General features: G+C 35.6%; 3 protein-coding genes and 1 long non-coding RNA gene across 4 annotated transcripts; 1 reads left to right on the forward strand and 3 right to left on the reverse strand.

The window, feature by feature from the left end:
- Nucleotides 1-365: 365 nt before the first annotated feature.
- Nucleotides 366-9,167, reverse strand: LOC122588831 (alpha-N-acetylglucosaminidase-like). The gene is made up of 19 exons (XM_043761042.1): nt 8,781-9,167; nt 8,565-8,641; nt 8,019-8,230; nt 7,802-7,923; nt 7,487-7,572; nt 7,011-7,105; nt 6,817-6,898; nt 5,909-6,015; nt 5,807-5,837; nt 5,466-5,583; nt 5,244-5,291; nt 4,413-4,522; nt 3,623-3,725; nt 3,312-3,410; nt 3,073-3,183; nt 2,729-2,970; nt 1,672-1,909; nt 1,503-1,581; nt 366-746 (listed from the first exon to the last, which is right to left on the reverse strand). Exons 1-19 carry the CDS (start codon nt 8,994-8,996, stop codon nt 490-492), a joined length of 2,433 nt encoding a protein of 810 aa, XP_043616977.1. The 5' UTR covers nt 8,997-9,167; the 3' UTR covers nt 366-489.
- Nucleotides 9,168-16,393: 7,226 nt separating this feature from the next.
- Nucleotides 16,394-17,605, forward strand: LOC122588288 (protein JINGUBANG-like). Its single transcript, XM_043760402.1, has 2 exons — nt 16,394-16,454; nt 16,536-17,605. The coding sequence occupies exons 1-2, from the start codon at nt 16,394-16,396 to the stop codon at nt 17,603-17,605; spliced, it is 1,131 nt and encodes a 376-aa protein (XP_043616337.1).
- A 2,051-nt stretch (nt 17,606-19,656) lies between these two features.
- On the reverse strand, nt 19,657-21,620 carry LOC122588477 (dnaJ homolog subfamily B member 13-like). Its single transcript, XM_043760604.1, has 3 exons — nt 21,285-21,620; nt 20,397-20,842; nt 19,657-20,285 (listed from the first exon to the last, which is right to left on the reverse strand). Exons 1-3 carry the CDS (start codon nt 21,447-21,449, stop codon nt 19,847-19,849), a joined length of 1,050 nt encoding a protein of 349 aa, XP_043616539.1. The 5' UTR covers nt 21,450-21,620; the 3' UTR covers nt 19,657-19,846.
- Nucleotides 21,621-23,177: 1,557 nt separating this feature from the next.
- On the reverse strand, nt 23,178-24,703 carry LOC122590172. The gene is made up of 2 exons (XR_006322413.1): nt 23,852-24,703; nt 23,178-23,566 (listed from the first exon to the last, which is right to left on the reverse strand). It is a non-coding gene; the product is annotated as an uncharacterized LOC122590172 (long non-coding RNA).
- Nucleotides 24,704-24,974: the final 271 nt, after the last annotated feature.

Below are 24,974 nucleotides of genomic sequence, written 5' to 3' on the forward strand. Positions count from 1 at the left end.
TTTATTTGTCAGGACCATATTAAAAAACACAATGTGTTCACACATCACACATATACCTGACACAGACAACACCATTGTGCCCTCTACTACACCAACATCACATTGGTGATGGTACCATTTCACGCAGTGATGGCTAACCACGTACCAAAGTGAGTGACCACACGATGCCCGCATGTGTAAAAAGGGTGTACACTGGCTAAAATTACATTACTATTGTGATTACAACCCAAAATAAGCCTGTCTTATGTCTAATGATCAGACGAAATTGTGGATTGTGGCAACTTTGTTTTAAACTCATGCTTCTAAATCAAAGCGAAAAATCCATGTTAGCAACATTGGCACATTGCTCATGTTTGTGAAATCTCTTGGAAAAAGACTTTAAGTTTCATTTGATAAGCTCATAAAAGTTCACACCTCGCTACAATGGCTCTCCAGGAGCAATCTTATTGTACCACAAGCACTTCCATTTTTACATTTGACTGTGTTAAGCTAATGATCAATTATAGCAGAACCACGCAAGTACTTGTTGAAAAGCCACTGCGATGTACTGAGGGCATCACCTTCGCTTTTAATAGGGTATGCATACCTTGCATTCTGCCAGTCGTTTGTAAGCTTGATCCATTCTCTTCTCCAACCTGTTACATTAAAGCTTTCTCCCTTTGCCAAACTCACCATCAGATATTTGAAATAGATGGCTGCTCGAGGGCCATAATAGTCTCGCAGAAGTCCACTCCAGTACTTGTTTCCTGTATAAAGAGTAACGAGCATATTGGTGTTATAAACTGGCAGCGGATTGCATAATACATCAAACTCAAAGCTGCAATAGAGGTGCACTACAAAGGTCATTGAATGCAAGGACCGAGTGTAACTGTTTATAGAGTGTAGGAATGTAATCGTGGTTTACAAGTTTTTTGCCAGAGCATTGATTATACAGGTTGTTGTAGATTAAGTAGTTACAAAACTTGTCTATATGATAATTAAATTATGTCAAATAGAGTTGTGCAAACGTGCAATGAACCAATCAGATCTGCAAGACATAGATATCTGCCTCATCTCTCTATCCTCGGGTAGATGTATGGCTATCTACATCTCACCTCCCCCATACCCGCCCTTCGTGAGATTGTGTATCGTTGTTGCATATACTTGCATAGGTTTGTTATCAATTTTAACATGATGACATGACATGATTAAAACATTGAATATCTAGTCGAATGGTACACTGCTTTTCTCATAAAAACTGTAATACCCAGCACATAGTGTAAGAGGATGTATTCGACTAATTTTTTTGAAGTCCCCTTCTAGGCTTAAAACAATATCAGAAACTATATGGAGTGTTGATGACCGGAAAATAAGAAATTTAAAAGAGATGTATCGCCATTTATTTTGTAACGGAAAGGCGGCAAGCTTTCTGTTGGTTTATGATTTATCTGGGTATCACTTTTAAATTTCCGTACCACTAGTATTCACAAAAGAAATCCAAAGCAACACTTGTGTGCACATACCATAATCCCGAAGCAGGCTAGCCTCCACCTCTGTGTTATCAAACCACATTGTGATTTGAGTTCTTGCATTCCATTCATACTGTTAATTGTCAATAAAAGGTTTTAAAGAACCCCGGGAATCTATTTATATGTAAAATCTAGAAAAAGGCGACTTAAAGATCCAGGTTACCTGTATCTCCTGTTCCTTGTCGACAGCAAGTTGCTTTGAACTCTCTAACCATGGTCCTAGTAGGAACCCTTCATGGCAAGCCAAAAGTGTGTCCATATCATTTACAAGGTCAAGAAACTTCTTGCTAAGGTGAGTGACACCATAACCATCATGTGAATCATAGGCTGAGATAATATCTAGAAACAGATCATTAGCATACTTTGCTAATGCTTGTCTCGTCAAGTCAACAAGATCATACCTGGCAATAAGAAAGATGCAAATAATTACATGAAAAAGAATGCTCACTAGTACTCGCTATGTCAATAGAGGATTGCAACAATTTTCTATCTTGGGTTGTTCGGTGGGGTAGGGGTAACAGTTTAAAATGGGCTTAATCTGGTTAGACTGACTCACAACATATATTTACCCCTTTTTTGTTGTAGTTCTATTTCCAACATAACTAAAGCTTCGGGTATGATTGCAAAAACTGTATTATTAATAGAAATCAAGCACACTTAGGAATTGGGATCACAGTTGTATGAGTCGAGATTGGTGCCTGACTTGTGAATGACCTTGACTCGCAATTTGTTGGCTAACTTGAGACTCGAGCGAGTTGAATTTTGATCAATTTTTGCCACTAAGGTATACCAGTCCATTAGAACCATGTTTTTTAGTTAAAGCCACCGTATTGGACTATGCCCTTTAAAGCTTTTAAGCTATTTTCTACAACACTTGGAAAAATTTAAGTGGTGACATTTGCGACCCTCACTGCACTTGATGATAATTGTGTGAGATTTGAACTCAACCTCTGGGTTATCCTAAGAAAATCCCTCCCATCCACTAACACAAAGCCTAGATGGTCAACTTTGTAATACTATTGATTTCACAAATTAATTCCTATGGTCCGTTTTGGAAAGCATTTAAAGCATTGAGAGATAGACATTGTGTCATTGTGCTTTTAGATAATCGTGTCTAGTCAAATATTTTAATTTTTCTCGCCATCACTTGGGAGTAAATTAACACAGAACTCTTGAAGAAAGATAATGAACTGAAAAATTAAGAAGCACGAACAGTTCACCTATAAGTTTTGCTTCCAGATACTTCATTGCCACCTTCAATGAAAAGCTCTAGTGCACGTATAACTTCTGGAGTTGAGTACCACAAATGGGGTTTGTCAAAAGCTTCATCGTCGTCTTTTAGGGAAAATCTCTTTAACAAAGAATTTTTAGACTTAAGGTATCTTCTTCCATGCATTTGTGGCTTAGAAAGAAAGGATGGATCAATATCTGGAAATGCAACTATTACATCCCTATTTTTATCCTGCAAAGAGTTCATCAACAACATTGGTAACAAAAATCAAGATATAATATGAAGCCTCTTGCTATTTTTAATAAATTACTAAGAAAATAAACAATTACTTACGTAGGCACCATCGGTGCAATTATAAACTGTGTGATATAATATATTCCAGGCCTCTTGCAGTGATGGAACAAATCTTCCATATCGTCTGGTGGGATATGAATCAACCCATGTCTGGATGAGATATATTTATTTGATTAAAGGTAGCGATGTGAGATGTTTTCAGATCATAAAATTTCTAGTTTCCTTCAAATTGACACGTTTGCAATCTTGTTACATGCATCAAAAGAAGTTTATGCTACCTTGACATCAATTTTGTTGTGCTGAAATGCCATTTCAGACATCAGATCGTAAACCACGGGATTCTGCTCGATACCTTCCATTGACATTCCAACTCCAACCTAAGAGAAAACATCATCAAATGCATAAAAGAAAGAATTATAAATAGCTATAAACTTAAACATTTTATTTTATGGACAATACTGAAATGTAACATCAAATCTTAGATATAACTGTAGTTTCTTCGATAGAGGATACAAGGACATTTGTGTACCAATCTTAGAGCTCATAGTGAGATCGGAGCAACAGCTAAAAGTCTAAATATTTGTCTTACCATTGTTGAGTTTTTGCTAATACGGGCTTCAACAGGTCCAGACCCAACAGAATCTAAAACGCCATACATCTCAACATTTCCTGCAAAATTATGTAGCATGCACCTGCGAGGCATCAGAGAGTAGTTATAGGAGGAAGGACCATGAGGAAAGTAAAAAAACCTTGTACACTGGAACCAGACAGTTATTAAGTTTATATAATTTCCTTGTACAAACTGAGCTCACAAGTATTCAAAGAGTAACCTAAGAACTCAACACCTTAGAATTCTAAAATATATGAATGGAACTACAGATAAATCTTTGGACTAGTAATTGAGATTTTATATTAACCTCGATTTCGTATTCTCTATGTGTACTGCTTATGTGGATTTGTGAGTAGATTATATATACCCGAACCTTTGAGTTGTAACAGTTAAAGATGGACCTTAGTTTCACGAATGTTGGGTGTACTAAGAAACTCTTGAAATGGTAGATGAGCAAATGACCGATATCCATTATCCTTCAAACACTTGATATTAGACAGGCCTAAAGCCTAGAGTTCTATGACATGGCAGCCATATGAAGTGTCCTTGCTACATAGCTTATATTCAATACTCTTTTACCCTTTATTTTTCCTCTTTCCCTTTACTCTATAAACAATTGCAAAAACCTATGATGTGTTGTTTGTTATGGAGACAGTTGGGTAATTCTGTGTTTTCTACTATTCAGTTGACTATCAATAATTCAATATGCAAACGATGTACATATATACTTTAGAAATGCGAGGGTCAACATAAGAAAGATGCAACTTTCCAGATATATGGAACACCATAGAACTGATCGGAAGTGATCCAAATAGGTTTAACTTCAGCAAAAAGATCAAGAACAATCATTTTCCCAATAGGAACTGCATGTAGGAGTGCCTGAAAGAAGAATACAAATCCTTTGACATCAGAAAATACAAATGCGCACAGAAAAGGAAAATTATGGCATATAATAACATTACCATAAGTTACATTGACTAAAAGATATCTACCAGCTTCCATGATATGAACTAAAATGACACTAGTACCTCTTGAAGGATGAATGAGTTTGAATTAATCTATAACAGAATGCAAAGATCCACACGTTTATCTGATCAAATCGATGCACGTACCTCAAATATTTCCAAATTCTAGAGTAGCAGAAAAAGATCTTTTCCAATTTGAAAGTAAATTTAAGTATTCTAAAATGGTGATTAGCTCCAGATACACATGCCATAATCATTAAGAAATTTCTATATTGTTAACTGATGATACATATAGATCATGCAAGAAATTTCTTTATTGTTAATTGATGATTAAAAAAAATTGATCATGCAGGATCAAATTATTAAACCACTAGGGCGGTGGTCCATCGGCAAGGACTTGTGCCTCTCAATGTAGAGATCACAAGTTCTATCCTGGCAATTGGCATAAACCCCCTGGTGGCCACTGGCCAGGGAGGTTCACCCACTATGACTCAAGGATCACAAAGCGACTTTTTCTGGGATCAGTCTGCTTGCAAAGCGGGTGGGATTACCAGAGCTCGTAAGTGGCCAAAATAAAAAAATAAAGATCAAAATATCAAGGTATATTCGGATCATAGGGTGGAAAGGGATGGGACCTGCATTTGTGGAGGCCTCCAGTATGGATCATATGCAAACAGCCATCCCTGCAAACACAATACGAGTACATAAAAAAGTAATTGGGATATGTGAGTGGCATTAAAAGATGCATCTGGATGAGAGAGATTAGTTTTTGCTAAACAAATTTCATTTAGTTGCGAAATTTAGGGAGCACGAGAAATTAATAATTAACCTTATGAATACATTTTATGGTTATTTACCTGCATTAACCAAACAGCATCATCATCACCACTTTGCATTCCCTCAAAAATGGCAGCAGCCAGAGAAGATATGTACTTTGGATCATCTGTAGGTGGTGTATTCTCATCAAAAGTATCACTGGAACAGAGTCATAACGCAAATCAATTACATATTGCAAAGATGAGAGGGAGAGATGAGAAGAAAGCGGAAAAAGGTAGAAGCTTTATGACATTTGATGTTTCCTCAAACAAGTTACATATGAGAGAACATCATGGTAAATGGGTAAAAGAGGGAAGTTGAATACATCCTTGGAGTATGTCTTAGCAGTACATATAAACCCCAATTAGAGGAGATACATTACCAGTTGTATATGTGGCTACTCCGTCCATACTCTGAAAGCAAAAGGTAACTTCAGTAGTAAGAATAAGATGATACTATAATACAAAGATTATGAGAGACACACCTTTGACTTGTTGCTGGATAAAAGCTTTCCCAATCTCAACAAACAAAGGATCAGTTGCATCAAGAAGATAAGTACAACACCATCTAGGGTTGCTGTCAACTGTAAACCTGGAAGAAGTAACATAATAATAACTTACTTGTGGTAGATTTGTTTGCAGTAATTTACAGTAGAATGACTTCACCGGGTTAAAGTAAAACTTTCACATAAATAGGCAGCCATTCTCAAAGTTTATCACTGTATCATCTCATCTCAGAACATATATATTCAGAAGCACACCAACCCTCAGTCAGAGAGGAAAGGTAGGTAAGCTGGTAAATGCTAAAGATGGCATATGCCAATTCATAAGTCTTCTTGGTTATTGTTCCATAAAGTTTCAAAGGATTGTCATATGTAAATTATAATAACTAGAGGTCACCTCCCACTAATCTTCTGGCATTTAGATGAAAATAATAGTACGTGGAGCCTCTTCAATTAAAATCTCAAGAACTATCTGATTAATGATGCTTGCTCTCATCCTCTATTTAGAACTTCAAGTTACCCATCAGTCGATCACCAAGGTGATGATAGTGATTGGAAAAACTTTCAGAAAAAATGTATATACTTATTCGATTAACATTTCCAAATTCCAATAACTGTATCTGTCTTTAGCTTTCAAGAAAACAATAATAGCTGCAAAAATCCTACAAAAAACAAATTTGCCCCAATTTGCAAGACTGCAACTACAATGGTCTTTTTAAAATTTGAATACAAAAACAATGTTCACAGAGGTTCAAGTTTACAGCGTTTTTCTTTGAGGAATTTCTGCAGCTACCATCTTTAAATAGAGCTAGGTTCATATACAAAGGTTATATATGTTATTACACGTAACCAGTACCAAATGCTAAGGTAAGGGTTAAAAGAACACTCACCAATTTCCTAAACGTGTTATCTTGGCCGAAGGATATACATTTTTCAAAGCAGCAGGCACATTTCCTGAGAAGGCTGGTAGGACTGCAACACAATAATAAGAGAGGAGAAGTATTACAAACAACTTTTACAGTCCTTTCTATGTAATCCATACACTTCATGTTATCAGATGCTTAATCCCCACAATCTATTCTACCTGGAGTCATTCCGAGCTCATACATTCTAGAAAGGATTTTCTTCTGCATTGCGAGTTGTTGATCAAGCCAGCTTTGTGGGAGTGGTCCACCCCAACTGCAATAAGTATATAGGCCTTACATACGAAATTAAAGAAAACCGCCTACAAATATATCTTTGAAATAAGGCACAGGAACATATACTAAATGCAGCCCATCTAGTAATGTTACTCAGTTTAGTGGATCTATACAAGCAATATTACATAGATTGGGTACATACATGCGGCTTGCTATGTTCAGTATACTACATCTGTAATATTATTAGGAGCTAATTTGACTTCGAATATATATTAAGCAGAATGTAACTATTGCTTTAGGATACAACAAAACTTTCTAAATCTTCCTTTATGAGGTCGCTTTTCAGACAAGGACTGCTCAAATAAGAACTCAAAAGTGATAACTGATAATCACTAAAGTACAATAAGAACGCAAAGCTCACCCATGCAAGTTAGCCATGCGAGACCATGAAAGAAATGCTGGACCTCCAAAAAAATCATTCAAGTCTGCATTACTAATGTTAAATTTCTGCCACAAATCAACACCCATTTATCAAGAGAAGAATACCAATAAAAAAATTTGTTGACTTGTTACTGAGATTAAAGAAAAATATATAATCATAGTCCAAGTCCAAAACTTGTAGTAGACACGTTAGCTTCTTGTTGGCAAGGAACATAAGTCAAACACTGGGAAGTCTAGAAGAGAAACTATGGTATACATTTGAAGTATGAATGAGAAAGAGTAAGTAATTATATACCTCAAATACTTTTTGCCAGATAGCTTCTTGGCCAGTAAATGCCAAAGGCATATTGATGCCTTGAATAGCCATCCAATCAATCTCTTTTTCCCATCTTTGCCAGTCCCACCATGCAAATGTATCTATCAAACGCATGACCATATCAAAAGTTAGTAACAAAAATACAGCAAACTTACACGAAATTTCACAAATTGTTGAAAAATTAATACGAGCATACAACTAGATGTGACAGCATTTTGGTAGTAATTCCAAGGAACAGGTCTTTGTATCAGAAGACTGTCATCTTTCATACGAGGAAGAGACCCAGCCTTAGGCACCGACGATAGTTGTGAACCGCCAGTTTTATCCCATGATATATGTGCTGCACACAAGTTTTTTAAATACCAGTGAAGACCAGATAATAGTTCCACTCCAGTGACACCGCTAATACTGTTAACATTTGCACAGAAAAGAGCAGACATGGATAATAAGCAACTCGGATACAAAGAACTTAAAGTTGGTAAAGATACAATCATAAAGCCATATTTCTAATAAACATAGTACCTAAACATATAATAAATGGTTGCAGTTTTAAAATCTAGATTTCATGTGAGCCATCGCTACTTCAACCAAATCAAATTAGTTCTTTACGAAAGTTTGCTATCATACAAAGACATAAACCTAAGTAGTCATCTGATAATTAATGAAAACTAGAAGTTGTTCTAATAATCAGAACTCCATATACTAAGAAGTAGGTGTACACATGATGAAAGAAGTATCATACAGAATTTCAGGGGCACCCGGAATATTTGAAGAAGGGTGATTACTTATCATAAAGCATGACACTCCACCACATTGTTCCTATAAATAAGAGAAAGCAGCAGAGCGTAAGTCTGGCAACAAGGCTATTTATGAAAAATTTCAACTTGCAGACCACAAACTCAATCATAAATAACCCATTCGAAAATAAACAAGTAAATATAATTAGATAGAAAGTTACTTTAGTGATGATTTGAAAATCAAAACTGGATGAATGAGAAGGAATAAACCGATGAAGCACAGCCCTAGCAGCTGACAACTGTACGGACGCCGGAGCTTTTTCACGATCCTGGACTTTAATAAGAGAAGACACGTATTCAACTCCGACGGTTGATGATTGACTCACCGGAAACAAAAGGATGACGGTTACAACTAAGCAAGTGACGTAAGCAGTCATGGCGGAAGCCAATGAAGAATAACAAGTTTGGACGAAATGTGTGTATATAGATACAAATTAAAGAAGACATTTTTGAGGGAGAGATTCGGTGGGTTGGAGGAAAAAGATACAAAATTTGCAGGCCGTTTTTGAGTAGTATAATCCAGCATGCGCTGGTTGGTGCAATAACGACAAGGATGAACACACACGAAATAACCCGATCGGACCTGGACGGGTGTGAATAAAAACGGGTCAGGTAATTTTATCTGACTTCGGGTGTACTATAAAATGTAAAATGATTGGGAATGAAGTCTCATGGATAGTTATCACTCGTTATTTTCGACTCAATTCGAATTTTTATTTTAGACTCCTGACTTGAAACATAATTCAAATAAATAAAAGTCTAAGATGTTTGATAATATACTATATTTTGGTTCCGGAACTTGCGGAGTTATTAATATTTAATGTTAATTTATTATAGTTTAAAAGTTAATATACTATTTCGAGCATTAAAAATTTTACATTCTTATTTTACACCATTAAAAATAATATTTTATCTTTAGATGAAAGATATATATTTTATATATTTCAATTGAAATATGACAATTTTATAATTATATTTTTATATGTTTTATTTTTTTTCCTATAATAAATTATATTTTTATATAAATTGTTTTTCTTATATGCGTCATGATAATTCTAGTGGATAAATATAAGCTATTATTCTATCGGATATATATTAGCTATTAATATTTATTTATTATTTTAATATTGTTGGATAAAAAGTGTAAATTTGTGATGAAAAACAAAAAAGTGTAAATTAAAGTCAAAATTGAAAACAAAAGTCAACTTTAAAAAATTGAGAGTTGTGATTGGTCAATAAATTATTAAAACAACTGTGTTTTAGTATAATAAAAGATAATTTTTTAATTATATGAATATTTATCGTAAAAATAATAATTTAGTGATACATTATTAAGCTAAAAATAAAAAATTCTATTAAAATAATATCAAATTTAATAGTATATAAAAGAGTTCAATTTAAAAACAATAAGAGTTTTTTGATAAAAGTAAAATAAAATCTTGACTCGTGACTCGACTCGTAACTCTGAACATGACTCGTACAGACTCAACGAATGATGGGTCATGTTACGAGTATGAAGCAAAAACAAGTCATCCATCGAGTCATCTCGTTTTTATTTTGTTTTGACTCAACTCCTACGAGTTTAACAACTATCGTCTCATGTATTATTTTGATATCTAGAGTGTGCGATATATACTTCTCTATACTTCTTTGTCAGCGTTTGAACTTGTGGAAAACTATCTAAAACTCCTTTTCTTTTGAACATGAATTTTTTTGAGGACTTTTAATCTTCTTTTTTGATAATTTTTGAATTAGTCTTATCATGAACCATTTATTCTAAGGGTTCATAGAATTGATAAGAATGTAATGAAATTGGAATTCAAATTTCATTCCTTTCCATGTTTGGTTGGATAATTGATGGAATTGAAATTTATAACATTCCAACAAATTCCTTTAAACATAGAAATTTAGAATTCCTTCACATTTGCCATGGAAAGTTTTGAATTCATTAGGAATTCATACATTTTTACCAAAAAACCCTTCTTCAACTTCTTTATAAAAGTCTGCCCACACATTTCCATCTTCATCAATCATCATCGATCCAAAACTTCTTTCTCTATAGCAGCTCCTTCCTCTACAACAGTCTTCTCTTTAACAACAATAAGAAAAGCAGAAATCATATTTCAGATCGATCTTTTCATTTTCTCTTTGCTAAGAAGGTTTGTGTAGAAGAAATCATTGGATTTAATTTTTTACAATTAGAAAATCATATCTATACATACAAGATTAGTATTTTAGGTGTAGGAATGTGGCTCGATGTTAAATCACTATCAGATTTAACTTTTCTTAATTTGAAAAAGTATATATACTTTAATATTTATTATATGTGGGTTTTTCAGATCCAATTTTCTATTCATGAGTAATTTGTAAATACAATATCAATTACTGTAATATTTAATTGCTTGAAGAAGTTTCCTGACATGTTTTTTTAATTGCAATTTTATGTGATTTAAAAAGTGTTTATCTATTTATAGTATTATTATATTATGTTTTACTTGTATATATAAAATATAAAATGTATGATATGTTATTAAAGTGAAAAAGGTATTGTAAAAAACATAATAAGGGGTAATTTTGTCATATGATGTTATCTAAATTCAGGTTCTTTCGTAAAATTCCGTTGAATTCGGTCAACCAAACACATGTCAAATTTTATAACTTTTAAATTCCAATTCCTTTAACAAATTCCAATTCCTTTAAAAACTTTATGTGAACCAAACAACCCCTAAGTTTCTAACCTTGGTAGTATGTTTCCCACTTTACCTTTTTCGATTAGTGTTAGTAGCAAATATTAAGTCGCACACGTCTAGTTCAGATATTTTGTACAAAATAAATCGATCGCCTAACGACTTCATATTTTCCAATCAATTTCGTTTTACTTTTATCTTTAGTTTTTCCATTTTGCTTTGCATTTGTCGATTATCCCAATGGCAAAATGCTCATAAACACAAACATAGTTTCAAACAAAATACATGTTAGGTCATCTCTAATGGTATATCCAGTTTACCTGAGCATACAAGCCACCTCAGTTGTATTCTAACACATCAACTAATAAATAGAATTCATTTTGCCTCCAACTTAACACACTAAAATTTAATTTGCCCTTTCCACGCCATCATTAATTTAATAATAAAAAATTAAGAAAACTAAAAAGAAGTACATGAAACAGTAACAAATTCTTGAGGAAAAAATTATTGTGGCCCACTTCTTTTGATTGCTTTCGGTATGTCCATGTGCATTTTGGTTTAACAAATTGATGAACAAATCGATGCTTTAATGGTAACAAATTGATTTTCGGTTTGCTTATGCTTGAGCACCTTGTCATGCAATCTCCATTGGAGATGGCCTTAAAAACTACTCGTATTTCATGCAAAAATGACATTACATCCATGACCTCCCCTAGGCCCTTCCATGTCCCCTCCCTCCACCGTTGTCTTTTTTTGTCTTTCTTTTGTTTAGGTGTTGGGAAATGACTACCAAAAGCAATTACAACAATTTGAAGTCCCACCACCCATACTACTACTAAAACTACTCTACGTCACTTCCACTACACCATTGTAGATAGATGGTAAGGAACAACTGCCTGCAGGAATAAGCATCAACTGCTTAAACAACCCACCACTATCACATCATCCACGAGCTGCTGCTGCTGCTAAGTTGCAACCAAGTCAACATTCATAAAAAATTTATATACTTGTACACACCAAGATTGCATAAAACAACCCTGCGACTAACTGATCACAAGCAATTGAGCAGCAAGTTGGTAGTTTTTAGACGAAATACTATCGATACTGTTGCTGCAGAGCTAGTCTAGACTCTAGACCAGTGGCTGTGGGAATCACATGACTAAATCATCAAGGCTAATTTTAAGTTAAACTGGGTAGGGGAGAAGTGGTTAGTAAAGATTAAAAATTATATTATTAAGACCCTATTAGTAGGCCATATTGTTGTCCTCAAAAATTCTTTGCTTTTAGCGTTGGGTAAACAAAGTAATCAACAATCCTACTTGGACCACCTAATTGTGCCTCCAGAAACAGTGGCGGATCTAGGTTTTAAGTTCATGAGGGTCCTTAGAACCATGTAACTTGGTAGACACAACAAAAAAAAAATCTGATCGGGTCAGGTCCTATATTATATATATACTCGATTATCCAGTTAAAGAGTAAAAAAATGTTTCAACTATTATTATTTGATGAGATTTCATTAAAGTTGTTTCTAAACTCTTTACCCTGCTTAGGGATTGGGTCATGTTATTGTTGTATTTCATTGAAGTTGTTTATAAATTACTAATATCACATAATCACCGTTCGGAATTATATGTGAGTAGTTATTTAGATTATAGGTTAATATATGATTTTTGTTCTTCAATTAATAACTTTTTAAAGTCAAAGGGTAGAAACTGAACTTATAACAATAATGAGGGTCACATGTAAAAGGGTTGTCAATGGGTTCACGTTCGGGTTCGGATTGGCGGGTTGAAAATCTCTGACCCTAACCCAACCCACTAAAAATTTCAAGTCAGAAATTTCAACCCTGACCCATGACCTGTCAACCCGAACCCAACCCACCAACCTGAAAAAAATTGGGTTGGCGGGTTAACGGGTTGATTTCAGGTCAATTAGGTCATGGGTTCGTGGGTAAATTTCAGGTCAAATGGGTCATGGGTTGACGAGTCAAATGGGTTGGTGGGTCGACCTATTAAAAAAATTATATAAATTTAAATTCTTATCAGGTTGGTGGGTCGACCTGTTAATCCAATGGGTCAACCCGAACCCAACCCGGAAAAAATCAGGTTAGTGGGTTAACTGGTTGACGGGTTAACGGGTCGAGATTTCACAACCCTAACCTGCTTTGTTTTTGGTTGGGTTCGGGTTGGGGAGATTGAACAACCCTAACCTACATGTAATTGTATAGTGGTTCTTCTTCTCCAATAAAGGACGACCTGCAAGTCACTTAACTCAAAAGGGGATTCTCTATTTCCCATTTTACAGAGTATACTATAATTTTATAACAATTGTTCTCTGCAATTAAACCATTAGATCGTAAATTTAAAACTTAAATGAGTTCGTATTATTTGTTAAAAGTTTAAAGGAGTTCCAAGCTTAAATTCAAGTAGGTTCATATAGAATCTTTAATGGTCTCTATAAGATATATTAGTTTCTAAGGGTGGTCCATTGAACCCCCTTAACACACTATAAAACCGCCACTGTCCAGAAATAGAAAGCACCATTTTTCACCAATTTTCCTGGTCCCAGTGGCCACAATTTTGTTGCGCCATAATGTCATTGATGGATGGATTGGTGATCAATCTACCAACACCACCATTGCCTATCAAGCCTAGTAGGAAAAGTAACCAGAATTTAATTAGCACAAATCATATTCTTTTTGCCTACCGTACTTTTTGCTATATCCCCAACCCATTGCAAAAGGGGAAAGGAATACAAAAGAAAAGACAGCTAAAGATAAGTGAGAGATCATAATCACCTGCACGTAAGAAAAACCTGTGAAGCCTAAGATGAGATATGACCAGTTAACCGATTTATTCTATCTTGTAGCTGGGAAGTCATCAAAAAGGAATCATTATCTCCAAATTTTGTATTATTACATAGTCAATTGCCTTGAGAGAATTATAAACAAGACATATTAAGAATCTTGTGCAGAGCTACACATTGTTTTACAGTTACAAGAAGCCGTATTTTGCACCAAATATGTATACATGCACAAGCTTAGCTCGTTTTACAGAGGTTTTATTGGGTTGGCTTAGGTTGTTCAATCTGGCCTTAATTAAGTTCAGGCACACAAAAAAATAGAGGAAAAACATATGACGGCTTGAGGTCTACCACTAAACTTGACTCGAATTCTTATCAAGTTCATTGAAGCCAAAAATTACGTGAAATGCTAATTTATATATGTAACCATGGCTGCTACTTATAAATGTAACCATGGCTGCTAGAGGGTCGAGTTTCTATCAAGTTATTTGAGCTCAAGTTTGACTAAAACTATTAGCGATTACTTTTGAGCTTTTCTCTTCCTCGAGCTTGCATCATAAAGGTTTGTTGGCTACTGAATTAAGTTTGGGATTAGCATGTTTTTAAGTTGAGCTCAAAATTAGCTTGTTTTTTGGGTGAAGTGAAAGATGTGTGAAACTTAGGCCATGGAGAAGGGAGGGGAGAGCGGCACAAAACCCCTGAGGAATTTGATACCAGGAAAGAGCCAATGTTTCTTTTCAATTCTATAGTAGTGACTAAGAAGCCATTCTTATGACTAGGCATGAGCACAGGTCAAAACCAAACCTGGCAGTGCAACAAAATCGAATCCGTTACCCTATCGGGCGGGTCGGTTCAGGTCAGGTTCGAGCAGGCCTGGGCCGGGTCTTGGGTTTTCGGGTCATATGTTCATCCCTACTTATGACTATATCATTAAAGGATAAAATAGAGTCTCTTTATAGATACAGAACCACCAAAAACACATAATTTTTGCATGTGCACTTGTACAATATGTTTCATAGGCCGACAAATATCTAAAATACTTTACTCAAAGCATGTAAAAAAAGATGGCAATTTGGTTATATAATATAGATTGTACAAAAGCAAGAAAATCTGCCATTAATTTGTGAAGGGAACAATCTGCATGTAAACAGATAATTGGCTGCTGAATACTGATAGTGCTACCCACAATAGAAAAGATGCTTTATTTTTCTAAATTAGATATATTTTAGTGTTCCATTGATGGTACAATGGGGGCACTACAAAATATCTGTCCAAGCATTAGGGTGCAAGCCAGGGGATACAAAGTAGCATATAACATGGGTCTAGAAATGAAGTGAATGAACCAGGAAAAAAGGCAATAGCATATCATAACAGAGTTAGGCATAAAGACCAGGTTTATTAGACTAAAGTCATGCTTTTTAAGATTTAATATGAAAACAGGTTAAAATTCTGCTTTTGGATCTCTTTTAAGGATGGCACAAAGACTAAGTTACCATTTGGATTTTTAAAAGACAGGGTTCCGATTGGTACTTCATGTACCATCATAGTTACAGACTTCCTCCTAACTTGAATAATTAGATTGTTGGAGATCAAAAGTTTGGTGATATTGCTTTGAGTGGAAAAGACATGACCATTGCCCTACAAAATTATCAAACAACTTAGAAAATACAAAGTGCTGCACAGTATATTACTCTAAAAGTATGCACCATGCTAGGGGTTATGTTTCTCGGTTCTAACTTTCTTTCTTTCAATGGGCAGATTACAGCCAAAATACAGTTTCGGTTACTTTTCACCCATTTGGACCATTTCCCTTTAAGCTACCTTTTTTAATTTTACTGTTTGACAACTATAGGTAAAATCACAATCTGAATAGGCCCATTTATAAGTAAAATTTGTCTCCTCTAGCATAAACTATACACAATAAGTATCCATATGATAGCATCATCAAACAGCACAGGAATTGGCTTCAATGGCTGAGAAGGCTAAAAGATCAAAGACACATGACTGCCCATTTTCAAAGGAAAAGGGTCAGATAGGCTACAATAATACAGTCAGCTTAAACAGAAACCTCAAGAGATATTAGCTAATTAAGTGGATGATGATCATCCCACTAATTTTAAAATCCATCCTGGCCCATCAGTGCTACATACGTTAAAAAGTTGGGTTGGTCTTTTTAAGTTAAATACCATATAGCCACTTACAAATGAACTCTTAAGGTTGGTAATTTCCTATAAACGCCTCACGTATCAAACTCATTTACTGCATGTTCCTTTCACCACACTAAAATGTCACATCTTCAAACTTCCAACTCACAAGATGAATCAAAGTTCCAATGTTCTTATTACCTTCACCAAGACTCAAACTTCCTCTACACCCAGTCAAGCCTTCCATCAACTGCGGCAATCACATCACAAAATCTAGATCACTACCTACCTGCTACACATCAGTGCATCTCTACTATCCAAGGAAATAACTCCTACATCTCTTCTCTTGTCATTAATGGAAAGTCACTATACATAGGCTCTTCCAACAAAGAAATTCAGATGTGGAAGCGCGATAGATTAAGGTCAGAAGTTGATCATGAAAATGTAAGCGATGGCATGACAATCACAGGAAAAGGTGCTGTAAAGTCACTAGTGTCTTCTGCTGATAGGATATTCAGTGCCCATCAAGACCACAAAATCCGTGTATGGAAAGTCAATGAAAACGAGACGCATCAGCATAAGTTAATACAGTTAGCCACGCTCCCAACATTTAGTGATCGGACTCTTAAGCTTCTAATACCAAAGAACCATGTACAGGTATCACGCCATCAGAAGTCCACGTGGGTCCATCACAATGATACTGTGTCAGCATTAGCCGTGTCCAAGGACAACTTGCTCCTTTACTCAGTCTCATGGGATAGAACACTAAAGATTTGGCGGACAACCGACTTCAAATGCCTAGAGTCAGTAGCCAACGCACATGATGATGCCATAAATGCACTTGCAGTATCAAGCAATGGGGATGTTTATACTGGATCCACCGACAAGAAAATAAAACTGTGGAGGAAATCACCAGAAGGAGAGAATCACTCTCTGGTTACTATGATAAATAAACACAAATCTGGAATCAACGCATTGGCACTAAGCACCAATGAGAATTTTTTGTACTCTGGTGCGAGTGATAGGTGCGTCATGGTTTGGGAGAAGAGTGATGAGGATAACATGGTGGCAGTAGGTATTCTCAGAGGGCATGGTAAGTCCATAATGTGTTTGAGTGTTGTCTCAGATCTGTTGTGTAGTGGTTCTGCAGATGAAACTATAAGAATTTGGAGAGGATTTGAGAAATGTTACTTTTGTTTGGCTGTATTGGAGGGCCACAGAGGTCCAGTTAAGTGTTTGACATCTGAAACGGATCATAGGCGTTCATCTGATACATCAGCCTGTTATCTTATCTACAGTGGCGGGCTTGATTCTGACATTAAAGTTTGGCAGATTTGTATCCCTTTATGTTAAACTACTAGAGGTCTTCTTTGCTTTAAAATTTAATTTTGCATTGTATGGCGTCATATTGGAAGTCATGTCTTTCTTGTTTTTACTCACTCTCTTGTTTTCGAAAGGAGGGAGATAACTGATTGGGATAACATTACTCGTCAGTGAAGACATTGTATGTGTGGGATTTCAGAAAGAAAAAGAAATAAAAGAAACTTGTGCTTGCATATATAAGTTGTAAAACCAGAACTTAATGGTATGGAAATGACTAGAGTAAAAGCTAACCAAAAAGCATTTTGATGCAAGTCATACAAGTAAAACAGAAAGTACATCAAATAACATTGTTACGTTGATACAATAAGGTGCAAAGCCTGAGGGCAATTACTTGTGATGCGGTCTCTAACTCATAAAGCTTAGCTTAGCGCACTATGTCACACGGAGGCCATATTTTAGGTAACGGAAACTATAGTATACACCCAAATTGATCAAGAAGGCAGTTTACCAAATGTTGATGAGAAATACTTTAAATGGCATCTTTTTGGTGTTCTCATAAGCACTGCAATAAAGCAGTAATGTTGGAAAGTTTTTTTTGAACTGAATAGCTTCTTCCTATATTGACTAAAAAGAAAGTATGGATTTACTTTTGATCCTGTATCATGCATCACATATATGGAGAACATGATGATTCCTTTCTGAAAATACTTTCAAAACTTCCTACAAGGCCAAACTTCATTTAAGAATGCAGAAATGTGTATGGTTCACGCTAATTACCAATACAGCTTAAACTTTAAAACAACAAAGGAATAAGGAAAAGAGCAAGCAGGATCAGTGACCATTTGAGTTATCTACAGTGGTGACTTTGCAAGTGTACCTGGATCAGTCGCGGACACTTCTTAGGGGTGGGGCCATCTTTCAAACATATGATTGCAGTTCTTTGTCCAAATGGACTGTGTGAATACACTGTAGAGAGTAATACAAGAATAAGGAATGTCATTTAATACAAAACTTACATTGATGCCATGGATATGACTGCAGTTTGTAACTAAAATTTCTCAACTCTATCTAGGAATAATAATCTCAAATTGCAATGAACAAGGTACCACCTAATATTACAGAGTAAAGATTAAATCTCTATATGTCAAGGGATCTTGTCATTTAGAACAAGCTTTTATATATTTTGATGTTTGTATAGACAGATTCTGCATTACACAACTCTTTGTTATGTTTGAACACTCTCAATACCAAAAGACTAAACTACCCCTTCATTTGAAAGACCTTTACTTCCATTACACAACACATCTCTTGGTTTTCTGCAAATGTGCTTTGTGGTCACATTTTGTCTAATATATTCTAAAATATAATAATTTTTCAAACATCTTACCGTGACAGTACCTGGAAAAGACGGGGTCTTGCTGGCAGTCGGAGAGGGCGTAAATATGCTCAATGGGGCTTCGTAACAAATCAGCAGAAGACAGTTAGGACAGCCAAATGATAATGATAATGATAATGATAGGTACTTTCTATACGAGGAAAGTCCAGTTGTTGGGTTCCATGAATGGAATTCTGAAGAAATTTCAGACCTTCATGTCAACGGAAATACTAGTTCAGAATGAGGTTGCAAATGACTAACATGGTTGATGAATATGATGATATGCTGGTGGATCCTGGGTATAGGAATGTATACGATGGCAGACCATCTCAAGAGTACATTGGGCAATATGGCTTAGAAAGGGAAGAGGATGATGATGAAGCAGAAGTAGAGGATGATAACGATGAAGATAAAAATGAACAAGTTGGTGTAGATGTTCAAGAGTTCAAATGATGAGACTGACAAAAACCGGGATATAGATCGTGGAGGGACAATTGCAAAAAACCCAGATGACGAAACAGATTTTTCTTCATCTGTGTATAGTAATTAACGAACTAGCCTAAAAGTGTGCTGAATGTATGTATGTTGCAAGCAATATAAGGAAGGCCCCAGAGATCGGGGCTAGATTGTGTTTTTATGTAGACGTGATGAGAGTAGGAAATTAGATGGGATGTATTACACATGTATTTAGCAGTTGATCACGGTGTTAATTGTAATCAAGAAAATTCCCATAAGAGAAGAGATGGTGCAAGTGAGTCACTTTACATGGTACAACCACCACACTAGATTAATCTCAAGTATACTTTATTTGTTACAATGTATGTAAATTTTGAATCGAACTCTAAAACTTATAAGGAAGAACCCATTATTGCATTTTGCATACATCATCAGATCATCTAACCGTTAAGCAGTTCTTTAATCATGCTCTTTTGAGAAGCGTTCAATCTCGAAGGGAACTTGATGTTGAATTTGATCCTGAGATTCCCTTTCTTAGTCGGGTCTTTTGAAATAGGCATCCCTTCTCTAGGGACTACTTCCTCATAATCAGGATGGATTACATTATTTATCGGGATTGTGAGGTTCCTGCCGTCAAGGGTGGTCAATTGGACAGTGCAACCAGTCAACGCCTCAGCCAAAGTTATCCGCCGTGTTACAACCAGATCATTGCCATCACGAGTAAAAGTGGTATGCGGTTTTTCATCGATGACGAATATCAGATCTGCGGGTATCATGTTTGGTTGCTCGTTTCCTTTCTCTGGGAAGGTGATTTTGGTGCCTTTCTTCCATCCAGGTTTTACGTTAATGTTTAATATCTCCTCCACTGTCATTGTCTTGCTGCACTCAGTCATAACAAATAAATAAACACAAGTCAGAACAGAAAGATTTTTTGCAACAAATGAAAGAGTAGCCTTTGATGCTGAGCTGGAAGAAAACAAACTAACTTACCCACTAATGTCAGCAATGTCTCTTGATATCTTCATTCTCTTTGTAGTACCCTTATAAAGCTCTTCAAGGGTACAAGGAAGGCTCCTCTCAATTGGGGCAGCTTTCCTGGTACCCGATCCAACTCCAGCACCACTGCCGCCACCACCAAACGAGCTGAAAATACTATCAAACCCACCCATATTATCACCAAACATACTACTCGAAAACCTTGTCCCCCTCATGCCATCTCCTGGTCCACTACCAGCACCACCCCTAAACCCGAAAAACTCTGCAAATATATCATCCGCGCTTCTCGGATTAAATGTGAAGGGTGTGCCTCCACCAGTTGAAAAGTAGGTGGCACCGCCGCCAGGACCACCCGCAGCATCCGGCGGTGGCACTTGTCCTTTCAGCCCTTCTTCACCGTACTGATCATATATTGCTCTCTTTTGAGGATCACTCAAAACCTGAAACATTAATTATAACTTCAGCAGGATCATCCAAACACTAGTATATTATTTTTATTTAGATATAACTATCCGTTTAAAAAATAAGCGACGCTAGAATCACAAACAAACAAATTACAAACACGTACAGCTTTACAAAATGATCCGGCAACTTAGGTGTACCAATCACATATAAAGCTATGTTCTTTCGCTTCATCAATTTGTTAAACTTAGCATTATTACTCTTTAAATATATTTTGTTACTGAACATTGGATGCTAATTTACCTGCAGACAGGTACTTTAAGAAAACCCATCATGCCAATAGAGCTAAAACTCATTGACACAAACAATAAATTAACTATAAAGAGTATTGGATTAATCATGAGTAATAAAAGAGTATTATATATATATATATATATATATAGAGAGAGAGAGAGATAGGAAGGGGCCGGGGATACATACATCATAAGCTTCAGAAATCTGTTTGAATTTGGCTTCAGCATTGGTTTTGTTATTGGGGTTTTTATCAGGATGCCATTTCATAGCAAGCTTCCTGTAAGCTTTCTTCAAATCATCATCTTTAGCATTCTTATCAACTTCCAATATCTTATAATAATCAACTCCCATTTCAATTTCTTCTTCTCTTCCTTTCACAATTGAATTATTATTTGCAGTCGATATATCAGATTGTTCAAGTAGCGGTGCGTGTGTGTGAGAGAGAAAGAGATAGAAATAAGTACGAGTAATTGATGATTAAACAAAGAAAAGCTTGGTGGTGTGTGGAAGCTCCCCAAGAATGTGGAACATTCCAGAGTCGCCCAGAAATTCCAAAATCAAATATATATATATTTTTTTTAACACTTCCTTTTCAAGAATTAACTTCAAATTTTTACAACTGTTTTTACAATATTATTTATAAAATATCAAAGAAAAGAGGGATAAAATGGGAGTGTTTTTATAAACTAATAGTAAACATTTTGACCTTAGAGATAAAAGTCTAATGTGTGATTTTCATCCTACACCATTTAAATAAAACTTGCAAACCGTCTTTTTTCCTAGATAGAAATAAAGCCGTAGACAATTCTTTATTGAAAAAAGTAATAAGGTATCTAAACTGTTTGTGTTAACATAGATATCTAATTTAAACCTTTTTGATAAAAAAAAATAATAGTAAAATTTAATTTCTATTTTATTATAAAAACTTTAAGTACTTATTAGGTTTTGTGTTATATCAATGATTTTTGAAACTTTTTGGATAATAGTCATTGAATCATGAATTTTGATTTAAAAGAAATGGTGTTCATCAACTTTCTTAATCAAAGTTAATGCCAGATTCACTACTTATTTAATAAATTATGGCTTAAAACTCATACAATATACATCGAAGTTTGGATGATAATTGATTTCATTAGTTCAACTTTTATGTCTTCCCATAAAACAACATCATATAGATTATGATAAAGGTTCACTTACAATTGGATGGATTGTTTAGCAATAAATCTAAAATATGAATAGATATGGCTTTTAAGTGTCACACGTTGTAAAATTTATAGTAACTAATAGAGGTTGCTACACAGTTTCATTTGGCTATTGTATGTACAGATCCCATAATCAAAAGAGCATAATAATTATCAGAATGCAAAAGATAGTTCTCGAATAACTAATACATAGTTATATACTAATGTTACATATTTTTTTTTTTAAAGGTGAATTTCGCTTGAGAACTTTGTGTCGCGATTCGACAGCGGGAGGTCTAGCATACGTTGTCTTAACCGGGTCCGCGCTAGAGAGCTCCCTTGAAGTAGAAATGTCTATTTCAAGTACCCGATGGGGGGAAAACCCCCTACTAATCCGTCCGAAGGCAAGACGATCAATAGGGGTAAACCCTGCCCCCTCAGACTTGAACCTGAGTATTGTAACATAGGTTCACAATACCCAAGCCAAGCCTTCATAGGAAGACTTCCTATGTACTTCCCAAGTCTTGAACCCAAGACCTCTTGCTTGTAAGGCAAGTGTTCAACCACTTGAGCTAACTAGGAAGTACTACTAATGTTACATTTAATGCAATAAGCAAATGTGTGATCCTATGTCTATAGAATGTAGGGTATTGTGAACCTGCTCATGGCAAGTATGTTGGCCTTAAACAATGAGAATTGAATTTTAGTCCACGATATGTTTCAACTTTTCCATCAGTTTTGAGTTTTGACATTTTTATGCGTCTCGGTTAGTAGGGAGCCATTTAACACGGAGGTTGCAAGCTTTGTAAGATAAACTATTCCCCTGGACATCCCGTGGATGTAGAATCAAGTTTTAAAAAATGATTACCGTGATATGTAATGTAATGGAGCTATGGTATAGGAAAGTTGCATACCATCAAGTTGTGGGCTACGATTGCATATCTTTAGTAAGATATTAATGACAGCAATTTGTGAGTGATTGACCTGCCTTATCATTATTATTTTGACCTTTATTGGATTACAAATGCACTATAATCGTTGGTCAGTAGATGTGTGGCAATAGAAAGTGCCCTGCTTTTCATATCTCTTTTCTGCACATCGGTCCATGGTATTTACTACGAGGAATTAGATGCCATAATGTCCATATGTGGTAGTCGCATGGCATCGTTCCCCAGCAGTTCTTCAAGGTTGCATTTACGGGAAGTTGTAGGGAAGCTACGTGTATGGGGATATAGATATATAGTATGTATCACATGATATTGCCCGCATCCTATCCAAATAAAACACCTACAATGAATGAAGTAGAAAGCATCAAGTCAAACACCAAAATATGATGACATAGATCACATGATTCAAAAAGACTCCCACCATAAATTCTCAACGAATAAAAACATTTGAACATACTTGGTAGGTTCGGGGCCCACAGTTTCACATAGCTTATACAACAGATTACAACCATATAACGAACATGCCAAGATTTATCCCGATATAAGAGAACGATTTATACTTCAAGTTCACATGACCAAGCTTTACATAGTTCCGTGTTAAAAAAAAAAAAGTTTACATAGTTACCTGGTCGGTTGATTTCTTGCATCATACTTCAAGTTCAAATAAACCAAGCTTTACATATTCTCCATGGCTAAATTGAGCGGCATTCATGTCGAAGCAGTAAGCATTAGCTGCTTAAACAACTCACCTGCCACCACCATCACACCATCCACAGGTTGCTGCTGCTGAATTGCTAGTTTGCTACCAAGTCAAAATTCATACTGTATATAACTCCCCTCGACTAACTGATCACAAGCAATTGACCAGCGTAGCTGATTGAGAAATACTTATACGTACTGTTGCTGCAGCTAGTCTAGACTCCAGATCAGTTGCTGTGGGAATCTCACATGACTAAATCATTGAGGCTACTTTATATTAAATGGAGAAAAGTGGTTAATAAAGAACTAAAGATTAAAGATTGTTAACACCCTATTAGTAGGCCATATTGCTGTCCTAAAAAATTCTTTGCTTTTTAGTGTTGGGTAAACAAAGTAATCAACAATCCTACTTGGACCACCTAATTGTGCCTCCAGATATAGAAAGCACCACTAACACCACTTTTCACCAATCTTCCTGGCCCCAGTGGCCACAATTTTGCTGCGCCATAATGTCATTGATGGATGGCTTGGTGATCAATCTACTAACACCACCACTGGCTGTCCAGCCTAGTACAGAAAGTAACTAGAATTTAGCACAAATCATTCTTTTTGCCTACCGTACTTTTTGATATATCCCCAACCCACTGCAAAAGGGGTAAGGAAGACAAACGAAAAGACAGCTAAACATTAGTAAGAGCAGTTAACTGATTTATGCATTCAGTATCTCGTAGCTGGAAACTCATCGAAAACGAATCATTATCTCCACATTTTATGTTATTGCATACTAAATTGACGGAGAGAACTAAAAACAAGACATATTAAGAATCTTGTGCAGCGCTGCAATATTTTTTACAGTAACAAGAAGCCGTATTTGCACCAAATAAGTATACATGCTCAAGCTTAGCTCGTTTTGCGGAGGGTTCATTGGGTTGTCTGAGCTTGTTCAATCTGAACTTAATTAAGTTCAGGCACAATAACAAAAGAAAAAAAAGAACATATAACGACATGAAGTCGACCATATATTGACTTGGCTCGAATTCTTATCAAGT

The sequence above is a fragment of the Erigeron canadensis genome, chromosome 2, assembly GCF_010389155.1.
Source record: "Erigeron canadensis isolate Cc75 chromosome 2, C_canadensis_v1, whole genome shotgun sequence".
NCBI lineage: Eukaryota > Viridiplantae > Streptophyta > Magnoliopsida > Asterales > Asteraceae > Erigeron > Erigeron canadensis.